Consider the following 12,903-nt stretch of genomic DNA (forward strand, 5'->3'; position numbering starts at 1 on the left):
TGAAGGGAAAGAAAAGGAGGCTGAAGCAGCTTTGTTTTCGCCTCACAAGGTAGCGGCAGAGCATCCCTATATAGCGTCTAAATATAGCGTCCTTACTTTGCGGATTTTCAGTTATTGCGGGTGGTCCTGGGACATAACCCCCGCGATAAGTGAGAGAACACTGTATGTTGGTTAAAATTGTTTTTATTTTTTAATATTGTATTGTTCTTTCATTTACCAATATTGTGCTATGGTAACAATAGAATATATTGTGAATACATATAACATTGATAATATTATAATGTAATACAATATAATAATATTAATTATATATTAAATATTAAATATAATATTACTAATAATATTATGGTATAGTGGTATAGTACAATATAGTAATATATAATGCTAATATTGCGTTATAGTAATAATATAATATATTGTATGTATAAACAACTTGTAAGCCGCTCTGAGTTCCCTTCGGGGTGAGAGAGGGTGGGGTATAAATATAGTAAACAAAAAATTAATTGCTGTTGGGTTGGGTTTTTTTTTTTTTGCACTACACATAAGACATGTGCAGTGTGCATAGGAATTTGTTTGTATTTTTTTTCCCAAATGATAATTCAGCCCCTTAACAGTCTTAGGGACCTTAAACCGGCCCTCCACTTAAAAAGTTTGAGGATCCCTGGTTTAGATATTTAAAAATACCAAGAGAACTACATCAATTTTGCTTTCTATAAAGGAATCCAAAGAATGTGGTTTAGCCTCAATTCTTTAAACCAAAAATAAATAACCTTTTGAACAATGCAGTTTTTATGGCTTTCATGACAATAGGCCTGATTATGGATTCAAACGTTTGCTCATTAATTTGTAACCCTAATAAAGGCACTTTTTGTCTTGGGATCTTAGGATATTTTAAAGAGGCAGTTAACCCATATTAGCAATGCTAATGTAACTGAGAATTAGACTGTGATGAGATTTACTTTCATTCAATACTTTGTTGTTAAAATAAGAGCAAAAGGTTTCAGGGAAAAGCCATCAATACAGGTGTACATGCATACTTGAGAACTGAAGACTGAGGGTTGTCTCTCTGTCTGAGCTAGCAGAAGTGGTCTCCAATTCGGCCCTGGTCTCCCAACAACTCATAGTTTTGAGAGACTTTAACATCCATGCCGAGACCACATTGACAGGTGCAGCTCAGGATTTCATGGTTGCCATGACGACCATGGGGCTGACTCAAGTTATATCTGGGCCCACACATCAGGCAGGACACACGCTGGACCTTGTCTTTATTGTGGACGGTGGGACAGTCAGAGTGGAAGAGCAAAATATCCTTCCATTGTCATGGTCTGACCATCATCTGATCTGTTTAAGTTTCGCCGTGTCTTCTAACCTCCGCAGGGGTGGTGGACCCACTAAGATGGTCCGCCCCAGGAGGCTGATGGATCCGGATGGACTTCTGAGGTCTCTTGGGGATCTTCCTGTTCTGGAGACTGGCGATCCTGTCGATGTCCTGGCTGATCGCTATAATAGTGAGCTGACAAGGGCACTTGACACGATCGCTCCCGAACGTCCCCTCTCGCTGCGTAGAGTCACGTCGACTCCTTGGTTCACTGAGGAGCTGGCTGTGATGAAGCATGCGAGGAGGGGACTAGAGTGCATCTGGAGGAAATCTCAGGATGTGTCTGACCAAGCACGGGCTAAAGCCGCTATTAAGGCTTACTCCGTGGCTCTGCGAGCAGCCAGGAAAGCTTTCACGACTGCCCGCATAGCGTCTGCAGCCAACAGGCCATCGGAGTTGTTCCGAGTTGTTGGGGAGCTCCTGCGGCCTCCTGAGACCCAGGGGCTTCCTGATGACTTGGCAACTCGGTGCAGCGATTTCGCGCACCATTTTGCAGGCAAAGTTGCTCAGATACGCCGTGAGTTGGACTCCAGCTTAACTGTAGTTCCAGTGGAGGTAACCGAGGTACCTGTCTGTCCGATCTTGTGGGATTCTTTCCGGCTTGTTCTTCCTGATGACGTGGAGGGGATTCTTGGGTCTGTGAGGGCGACCACTTGCGCTCTGGATCCTTGTCCTTCTTGGCTGGTTAAGCTGGCCAAAGATGGGTTGTTGGATTGGTTTGTGGCTATTATAAATGCCTCCTTGGGTCAGGGGTCAGTTCCATCCCGCTTTAAGCAGGCAGTAGTAAAACCATTACTAAAAAAGACCTCTTTAGACCCATCTGTATGTAACAACTACAGACCAATTTCCAACCTCCCATTTTTGGGCAAGGTTCTTGAGCAGGTGGTTGCCACGCAGCTCCAGGAGTTCCTCGATGACACTGATTTTCTGGACTGCTCGCAGTCTGGCTTCAGGCCTGGGCATAGTACTGAGACGGCTTTGGTCGCCTTGGTGGATGACCTCCGCAGGGAACTGGACAGGGGGAGTGTGACCCTGCTGGTTCTCTTGGACATCTCAGCGGCTTTCGATACCATCGACCATGGTATCCTTCTGGGGAGGCTCTCTGGGATGGGGCTCAATGGCACGGTTCTGCTGTGGCTCCAGTCCTTCCTGGAGGGTCGTTCCCAGATGGTGAAGCTGGGGGACACCTGCTCGGACCCCTGGCCATTGACCTGTGGGGTCCCGCAAGGGTCTATTCTATCCCCCATGCTATTTAACATCTACATGAAACCGCTGGGAGAGGTCATCCGGGGTTTTGGAGGGTGTTGCCATCTCTACGCAGATGACACGCAAATCCACTACTCGTTCCCATCTGACTCCAAGGAAGCCCCTCGGATGCTGAACCAGTGCCTGGCCGCTGTGGCGGACTGGATGAGGAGGAACAAGCTGAGGATCAATCCTGACAAGACAGAGGCCCTCCTGGTCAGTCGCGCATCGGATCGGAGTATTGGGTGGCAACCTGTGCTGGACGGGGTCGCACTCCCCCTGAAATCACAGGTCCACAGTTTGGGGGTCCTCCTGGACTCAGCGCTGACACTTGAGGCGCAGGTGTTGGCGGTGGCCGGGAGGGCCTTCGCACAACTCAAGCTTGTGCGCCAACTGCGACCATACCTCGTGAAGTCTGACTTGACCACGGTGGTGCATGCCTTAGTTACCTACTGTAATGCGCTCTACGTGGGGCTTCCCTTGAAGACGGCCCGGAAACTACAATTGGTCCAGCGCTTGGCTGCCAGGTTAATTACGGGGGCGAGTTACAGGGAGAGAGCTACTCCCCTGTTCAAGGAGCTCCACTGGCTGCCTTTTATTTTCCGGTCCCAATTCAAGGTGTATACCATCACATATAAAGCCCTAAACGGTTTGGGACCCACCTACCTTCGTGACCGTATCTCCTACCACAAGCCTACACGATCCCTTCACTCATCAGGGGAAGCTCTCCTGTCCCCACTCCCGATATCCCAGACCCGCCTTGTGGGAACAAGGGAGAGGGCCTTTTCTGCTGTGGCCCCCCGATTGTGGAATTCTCTGCCCGCGGAGATTAGGCAAGCCCCCACACTAGCAGCCTTCAAGAAAGACTTGAAAACATGGCTCTTTCGCTGCGCTTTTGGAGAGTAACCATTTAATATTTCTTTTCTGTTGCTCCCCCTAATATCTATCCTCCAGAATACCCCACTCCCTTATGACCCTGTTCGCTGTGGTTTTTATTTTTATGTCTTTCTCACCCCGAGTTTTAACTTAATGTTCATGTGGTCTGCCCTTGTTTTTATTGTCTCCTTGTTTTATTTTGTAATGGATATTATTTACTGTATTGTTTATTGTATTGTGTTGTGCTGTTCTTTTATATGCTGTTTACATTGTATTGTTTTGGGCGTGGCCCCATGTAAGCCGCCCCGAGTCCCCATTGGGGAGATGGTGGCGGGGTATAAATAAAGTATTATTATTATTATTATTATTATTATTATTATTGTCCATAATTAACCAATCTAGGCATATAGTCCTCAAAAATAGTAAGAGCGTGTCTTTCACAATTCCATCTTTTCTTTTTTAATTATTCTCACTATTTTAATAGCTATTTTGTGAATAGGTAGGACTGAAAGAGATAATACTTTTTGCTTCAAACTAGACAGAATCCAGATCTTGCCTCAGCAAGCAATTCTTTAAATTAAAAAGGGGCATGGGACAGGCAGCATGTATGTATATAGGCTGTTGTTGTGATGACTTAATGCCTGGGTAAAGCACCTATATGGATTTAAAATTCTAGCTTTTTTAGAAATATGGTTGGAGAGGGCGCTGAATAACATGAAGAGTTTCCTTTTAGATTTCTGTGAATCTTATCAGGGCTGCCCCTAAAGCAATACCCTGGTAGAATCACACAGGCTATTTGATAAAAGAAAAGTGTGAATGCTGACAAGTCTGAGGAAATGTTTCCATGGGGACTGATACAGGACATTTCCTCTAAGTAGCATTCTCTCTCCCCCCCCCCTCCCTCCCTCTCTCCCTCCCTCCCCCCTTTCTCTCTCTCTCTCTCTCTCTCTCTCTCTCTCTCTCTCCCTTGCCCTATTTACTTCATGATTTTCTATTTCAGTAAGGTTTATAAGTCACATAGAAGATTGGTTTATAGCACTCTGGGATATGTCACTGCCCCTGCTGCAAAACTAAAAACTAGAGTAGAGTAGAGTAGAAACTTTTATTACGGTCAATGACCAGCTCGTTACTAAAAACTAGTAATGCCCCTTGTCTGTGACTGCTCTTTCTCCACTATATCATTGGCTACATTTAATTTTGCTCAGATCATGGTAATACTAATGGAGATTACTGTGTCTGCTGAGACATAAATCTGATCCTCTAATTTCGAGTCACCTGACACAGTTGATGACTTTATTAGCATGAAGGCATGTCTTTCCTGCATGCTTTCCTGGCTTTTGTTTGTGCCCAACATCTACTTTGTTTCCTGTGTTTGGTTTGAGACAGGGCTGAGGAATGTATTCCCCTCCATAAAGTTATCAGAGAGGAACTCTCACAGAACCTCATCCTCAGTGGTGCTGGATAGTGCAGATGGGAAATACAGTTCAACATCTGAAGGCAGGAGATTGTAATATTATCCCACTGATTTTCTGAGGGATGGTAATGAATCATTAGTCACCAGAGTTTGCTTACAAAGCTTCTTAAAATATGGGCTTTTGGGGGGAAAGTGCTTCAAGAAACTGATTTAACATATAACAAGTAGTGGTTCTTGCAAGGTACCTTCTTCCAGTTATGAATGGTATATCTGACTCATCATCGTATACATTCAAATGCCATCACATATAATGGTATACAGTGTTCCCTCACTTATCGCGGGGGTTACATTCCAGGACCGCCCACAATAAATGAAAATCCGCGAAGTAGAGGCACTATTTTTATTTTAAAATTTAAACATTATTTTAATAGTTAAGTGGTCTTTCTCCCCTTTGCAAGCCCCGGGAAGAGTGAAGCCTTTTCTACCAGCGCCGGTTGGATCCCTTGCTTCCTGCCTGCCATGTTGCCCTGCCTGCCTCTGCTCCTGCAGCCAGGGAAGAAGAGTGAGGGCGGGCGGCAGCAGAGGAGGCTGGAAGAGGCAGCTAGGCTCCTTTTTCTGCCAGCGCTCCAGCCGGCCATGCCGAGAAACATGGAGGACTCGGAAGAAAGACTCAGAAGTCCTGCCACCAATTAGCCAGCTGGCCATGCAGTGGGAAAAATTCCCACCACACAGGGGACTTCTGGGAAGAAGAAGCCCCCTGCCAACACCATGGCTGCCATAGGGCACCCAACCGGGGCAGGACTCCACGTTTCCCAGCGTGGCCGGCTGAAGCGCCAGCAGAAAAGGAGCCTGGCTGCCTCTTCCAGCCTCCTCTGCTGCTGCCCGCCCTCACTCTTCTTCCCTGGCTGCATGAACAGTGGCAGCCAGGGCAACATGGCAGGCACGAAGCAAGGGACCCGCTGGTGCCGGTAGGAAAGGCTTCACTTTCCCCGGGGCTTACAAGGGGGATAAAGGTCACTTAGCTATTAAAAGCAGCAATGGGGTGGGTAAACAAACAAACAAATAACTAAATTTTCCGCGAAACAGCGAGTCCGTGATAAGCGAACTGCGAAGTAGCGGGGGAACACTGTATACTCATACTGTAATATCCACTGCAGCAGAATGCATATTAAGACTGAGAAATTATTTGAGAATATGAGGGTGTAACAGAGAACAATCCCTGATGTTTACAGCTAAAACAAAACTGGCTGACACTTTTTATATCTCAAGCCCAATCAATGTGCATATCTCCTTAAGTATCTGCATATATAAGACCATCTATTTCAAACTAGATTGACACAAAACAATTCAGTCTAATGGGAGCATTATATTATAAGATAGAATGAAGAATAGGAAGTATCTTTCCACCCACAGTGACATTCCAACCACAACAGTGTAACTGAAACCTTATGAAAGAAAAGCACCTTGAGGAGGAAGAGTTTGACAAGTAACACATCAGGATAAGTAAGAGGTTATGTCTTCACATTTTTTCTCCGCTTCAAACCACAGTTTTTCTTTTAAAGCTGCTTTTTAGTTAGAAAAAAGTAGTTGCTGGGATTTTGCAATACATATATAAGATGTATTTGTGCTTCTATACTTTGTACTCCCTACAAAACTTCCTCTGAATTCAGCTTTAAATTAACAAAAACCGTAAACCTATGTATTTTAGCATAAATCCATGCGTATAGGCAGAACTAGTGAAAGAAAGAGTTACTGGCTGGAGACTGTGGGAAGCGCAGTTCATGTTTAACGAATGTGCCTGAAATTAAATTTATTTATTTTTTTAATTTTTTTTTTACCTTGATTGGTGTTGCTACGTCCGGACTTGCAACTACTAAAGGAGAAATCAATACCATGCCTGAAAACTCATTTGGTCTTTCACATGCGGTAAGGATGGCAATGGCTCCTCCCTGCAACGAAAAAGAAAGCAACAAACTGAGTGATTATCATGAGGATTTATGTCATTGGAGCAAAGACGGATTCTGAGCACTTTATAAGGAGATACCATAACAAGGTCTCTGCTCTAGTATGGTGCCAATGTGTATTAGTGGCATGCTAAACTTAGGGAAATGTTATTCTCTTGAATTTCTTTCTGCACAGAGAAAGAAAGGCAAATTTAGGCCAGACTTCATTTTCACATAGCATTAAGTTCAATTTGCAACAATTAAAAAATACCATAGGGACTGTGAAGTTGGCAATAGCTTTTATGCAATATCATGGGTAGAACTGTGCCTCATATGTGCAATTCACCTGCATGTTTCAGCACAGTATTTGTAGATTGTTTCAAATAACTGCAATAATCATTAGAAAATGAAGCACAGTGGCACAAATAAGTCAGCATATCCTCATGCACAGCATTAAAGTCATTTTGAGATCCAAGTCCAAACATCTATATATCAAACACAATAACATTTCTATTAAGTTTAGGAAAAAGAAAAGAAAGCAAAGAGGAGTAAACTATTTTATTTCCTCTTTTCCAAGGTCTAAAACAATAATATTGGAAAAGTCAGGGCTGTGCTTGTCAAAATGTGCAAAAAGAAGGATTATGCAAAAAAAAAATGGATTACTTCCACGAGTATACAAATTATAGAGGAAGAAAAGACATGTTCAAAGTAGAATGAAATGCTTTTCCGTTAACAGAGATCCAGTGAGTTAAGCAATGAAGCAGTGGGAAATCCAGAGAAAGACATTGAAACAGGCTGGCCAAGGCAGCTAAGGTAAAAGAAAAGTCAAAGAGAAAATAAGAGTAATGGGACAGTGCCACCCAATTAAAATCTTCATAAAGCCATCAACTTTTGGCCACATTCAACACGGTATTTCTTTAAACGCAAGCAGAAAACACTAGTTCTAGAATCAGGGAACTCTTAAGTAGTGTTGCGAATCCACTAGTCAATCTTGAACTGTCAAATATTCAGATGAAACTTTCATGTGGATGTAGCTAGCAAGTGTTATCCTGTTCCCCATCAGATATTCACTTAGCATGAGGAGAGTGGTTATGATTTTGAGAACTAAGTATAAACATTGGTCTAACTACCCTAGTGGAACATGTGAAACATATGCTGGAATGCCCTCTTTAACCACTGAAAATACAATAGGTCTCTCCAGTTTTGAGCATAAGCAGTGTGGGATTTACAATGTCTCTTGCATAATTGGGGAAGTGATACTTTGAACTGGACTTGAATTTAGGCCTCTTCTACACTGCCATATAAAATCCAGATTATCTGATTTGATAATTTGGATTATATGGCAGTGTAGAAGGACCTTAGTCAAACTCAAACAATCAGAAGATATTTAAACTGGAGAAGGCAATGTTTCAAATTCCTCAGTTACAAAATTGTACCCAACACTGACTCTGGCTGAATTCCAGTGAATATATATTTCCTTTACTAATAAATCCTTGGTCATGTATCTTTCAAGTGTTATGCCATGAAACATGGTAATGGCCAACAGCATGAAATATTTCTAGGAAAAAGAAGAAATAATAGAGATTTAAGACATAATAACAGTTGTACATCACCACAGCCAGGTGATGGGGTTTTTGGGGAATCAAATCTCTTCTCTGTTCTAAGGTAAGGCAAAGACCTGGGGGATAGGAACACATTTGTGCATGTACTGCTTATTATTTCTCTGGCATAATTTATTTTTCTTTTCTGAAACAGAAATGTGTTTATGAGAAGCTATGCTGGGCACTGAAGCTCCTTTTCTCAGATCACTTCAAGCCATGTTCAGAAATCATTTCAGAGTTTGAGATTTCACTAAGTGTTAATAACATTTCAAGCTTATTTCCCCTGTTACAGGGGTCTGACACCTGAGGTGTTTTCTTTATTTTTGAAAAGGCAGATGAGATTCTCTAGCTGTGGATGTACATTCCTATCGGTAATTTCTGTGTTTGATTGTGAAGGAAGAAGCAGAGTCAGCTCTGGCTCCAATTGCCACAGTATTATCAGCCACAAGTTCTGCCCAATTGCCCTCTTCTGGCACATGATTCCTCTGATCTCAACCTTTCCAAAATGGAAAACTGATACTACTAGTACTGGGGTAGGCAACTACACAAAAACACCTTGCAAATATCTCATGGGCTAGACTTCTCCCACAACCAGCCCAAATACTTCTATTTTTGTCATTGCACCAAATATTTCAAACAGATTTGGGGCAAGTTGTCGGGCAGGTGGAGGGTTTTCAGGAACACATTAGGTACAGTGACCACTTGCAACTCACAGGCTACACTTTGTCCATCCCTGCTCTAGGATCTAATAGACATTTAGATGCACCTCACAGCTTATTGATTAACATTTATTGTTTTTAAATCAACAAGCTAATTTATACTGAATTAAAGTCATCATTATATTTGCCCAATGTTGAAGAGTTTTTTGGAATGCTAAAGAAGAACTAGAATGAGAAAGCCATTGCTCGGCAAAGAGTGGGATATCAACCAAAGTAAATGGCTTACATTAGTTCTTGATAATACAGTGTGCTATAAATTGGGTCTCTCCAGATATCCTGGTGTGTTTGTAATAATGACAGAGAACAAATTCCTCAGTTGTCAACACTTGTACTCTGTTGGACTGCAATTTTCATCAGACACAGCCAGCACAAACAATGGCTAGATGATTAAAGTTGTGGTCCAACGATGATTGGCCTTATAGAACATCACAACACTCCAAATCCTGTGTATTACCTATCTCTTAAATTTCAGTTTGATAGCTATTTGATGAGCAAGGGATAATATGTGCTGGGGTGTGCACATATGTGTATGTGGTGTGTGTTTCTGTTCATACATAACTCCTGCATTGAAGTTTTATTTGTATATCTGTGAATGAAAAACAAAACAAAGTAAAATAGGAAAAGAGATTTGGAACAGAGAAAGAGAAGACCTCAGTGACAAAACCCCTTGCCTTTTCTACTGCCTTAGAGGCCAAGAAATATAATTAAGTAGGGATAGTGCAGTGTGCTTACCATGGAATGCCCTAGAAGAAACATGGGAAGACCTGGGTGATCTTTCTTCATTAGATCAATGTGCTGCAAGCAGTCTCTGACAAATACATGGAAGTCTGACACAATCATACGGTCTCCTTCACTCTTCCCATGGCCAACTGTGAAGGAGAAATGAAAAGTGACCTACTACAAAAATAATAATAATTGTTTTAATGTAAAGATGCTCTAGGCAAGATTGCATTCAAAATCCATAAGAGGGACATGTTGATGTATTTGATATACAGGTTGAGTATCCCTTATCAGAAATACTGTACTCCAAAATCCAAATTTGTCCACAAAGATAGTTAAAATAGTGACATAATAATAATCTTTATTTATAGCCTCCCTATCTCCCCAAGAAGACTCAAGGCAACTTACAACAATATAAAACATAATGGCAAACATTCTATGTGTACTTTGTACTTTCTGAATGTTCAATATATGAAAACTTCGTTTCATGCACAAAATTATTAAGAATATTGTGTACAAAATGACCTTCGGTTTACTTGTATAAAGTATAAATGAAACAAAAATGAATTTAATGTTTAGACTTGGATCCCATCTCCAAACTATCTCATTAGTATATACAAATTCAGGTATTCTAAAATCCAGACAAATCTGAAATCCAATCTACTTCTGGTCACAAGCATTTTGAAAAAGAGATGTTTGACCAGTATCCTAATTCAAGTACCATGCATTATCAGTCTATGAATCTGGTTTCACTAAACTAATTTAGAATATTATATAATGCTTTTCAAATAAATAATGATCATGTTACAGTGTGTATGTAAACACAAGGGGATTCAAAGATGGCGGCTGCATGCAAATAGTCTTGTAGAACACTCTGGCTGAGTTAACATTTAGAAGCATTGAATAACTTTACAAAGGAATATTAGAGTTTTGGTTCTCAACAAAACCAGGGTGATAGTCATATCTACAAACCAGTTCCAATGAATGCATCTCCCTTATTGGATTGAGATGTATCTTTTCAAAAGTCCCGAGAAGAAAGGACTGGCTGAATGTCAGATTGACAGAACATCTGTAAATTATTATGCTGCACAAATACTTTAACATAGGTGCACATGCACAAAAATGCCAACAATGTTCTATGAATTATGCACAAATGCTGTACTGCAAGTATTTAAAATATCCGGATTGAAAAGAGATGTCGATTGCATAGGGAAGAGTGAAAGGGACATTTTTCATTCAAAGCAAGTACCTGTTTTGATCCAAAATGGGAGAATGAGGTGAAGGAAATAGCTGTGAGTACTAAGGAAATGACCAAAAGTGTGGAGATCATACTACACGAAGTACACAAGCAGTTGAAGCTAGAAAGAAACACTAATGGCTTTTACTATAATTTCATTGTCACAATCTCACTTGAATAAAATGGAAAATTAGGATATTAACTATTGCATACAAGTAACAAGAAGTAAAAAAAATCATGAATCACTTGTGTGCCATTTTAGCCCCTCTATATTAGTTTTAATTTAAATGTATCTATCAAATGTTGTTCTTCTGTAAACTGCCTTGAATTCCAGTCTGGGAGAAAAGCAGAATATAGGTTAATCATTTCTTATCTAAAATGCATATAGAATCATAGAGTTGGAAGAGATTACATGGGCCATTCATTCCAATCTCCTGCCATGCAGGAAAATTTATTTATCTATTTATTTATTTACCATATTTATATCCCGCCTTTCTCAACCCCTGGGGGAACTCAAGGCAGTTTACAAATGGCACTACATAGTGCTTACAACATAAAACATAAAAAGTTACATTAAGATTAAAATAAGCATACGTAAAAACATATTTAAATACAATGAAAAGTACAATCAAAACAATGAAAAGTACAATCAAAACACCCCAACAGATGGTCATCAAGCCTCTGTTTAAAAGCCTCCAAAGAAGGAGCCTCCACCACATTTCAAGGCAGAGAGTTTAACTTCTATACAGCTCTCACATTCAGGAAGTTCTTCCTAATGTTCAGCTGGAATCTCCTGTAATTTGAATCCATTGCTCTGAGTCCTAGTCTCCAAGACAGTAGAAAATAAGCCTGCTGCCTCTTTCTTATGATATTCTTTCAAATATTTGAACATGGCTATCATGTCCCCTCTCAATCTTCTCTTCTGCAGGCTAAACATATCCAGCTCTTTAAGTCGCTATGGTTTCCAGTCCTTTGATCATTTAGGACCTCGTCACTTAGTTGACGGCTTTCTTAATGGCGAGGCATGGAGGTTGTCATTTCTCCTTGCTCATTTCACCTTATTGCATGTGCACCTCACTTCCCTCCATGTGATCATTGGCGAGCAGACAAAGCAAGGTGAATTGAGGTGAGGCAAAACTACTGCCTCCATGCCTTGCTATTAAGAACAGCCCCGCCGCCCGAGTGACAAGATCCTATGTTGCTCTCCTTTAGACATATTGCAGCTTGTCAATATCCCTCTTGAATTGTGGTGCACAGAACTGAACACAGTATCCTAGGTGAGGTCTGAACACAGGAGAATAGAGGGGCACAATTAATTTCCTTGATCTAGACCAGGCATGGGTCTAGACCAGGCATGGGCCCGGCTGCAAGGGTTGGGCCAGGAGGGAGTGTGGGTGGGCCCAGAAGGGGTGGGGCTGGGGCCAGAAGGGGATGGGACTGGGGCTGGAAGTGACGGGGCTTGGCCCAGACATGGGAGGGGCTGGGTCGTGAAGGGGCTGGGCTGGAAGGGCTGGGGGTGGGAGATGGCGGGGTTGGGGAGCAGGAGGGGATGGGGTGGGGTAAGAGAAGGAGGAGGAGGCACATGGTGTTCTCCTGCTTCTCCTCTAAGTCTGGGAAGGACAAACCTGTACTTTCTCAAGCCTTAGAGGAGAAGAAGAAACACGGAGTTGGCGAGAAGCCTTTCTCTTCTCTCACACCCCTGTCTGCCTCCCCCAGTTTTCCTCCGAGTCCAGGGAAGGCCTGCCTTCCCTGTGTTGGAGGGAGCCCCTG

General features: G+C 42.0%; 1 protein-coding gene across 1 annotated transcript in view; it reads right to left on the bottom strand.

Annotated features, from left to right (window-relative positions):
• The window catches only part of mgll (monoglyceride lipase), a 129,031-nt gene that overhangs the window by 18,080 nt on the left and 98,048 nt on the right, over positions 1–12,903 (bottom strand). The window contains exons 4-5 of the mRNA XM_003217768.4: positions 9,909–10,045; positions 6,752–6,862 (exon numbers count right to left, since the gene is read on the bottom strand). Of these exons, the coding sequence (XP_003217816.2) occupies positions 6,752–6,862; positions 9,909–10,045 (248 nt within the window). The remainder of the gene's footprint in view (positions 1–6,751; positions 6,863–9,908; positions 10,046–12,903) is intronic.

The sequence above is a fragment of the Anolis carolinensis genome, chromosome 2 (assembly GCF_035594765.1).
Source record: "Anolis carolinensis isolate JA03-04 chromosome 2, rAnoCar3.1.pri, whole genome shotgun sequence".
In the NCBI taxonomy this organism is placed as follows: Eukaryota; Metazoa; Chordata; class Lepidosauria; order Squamata; family Dactyloidae; genus Anolis; species Anolis carolinensis.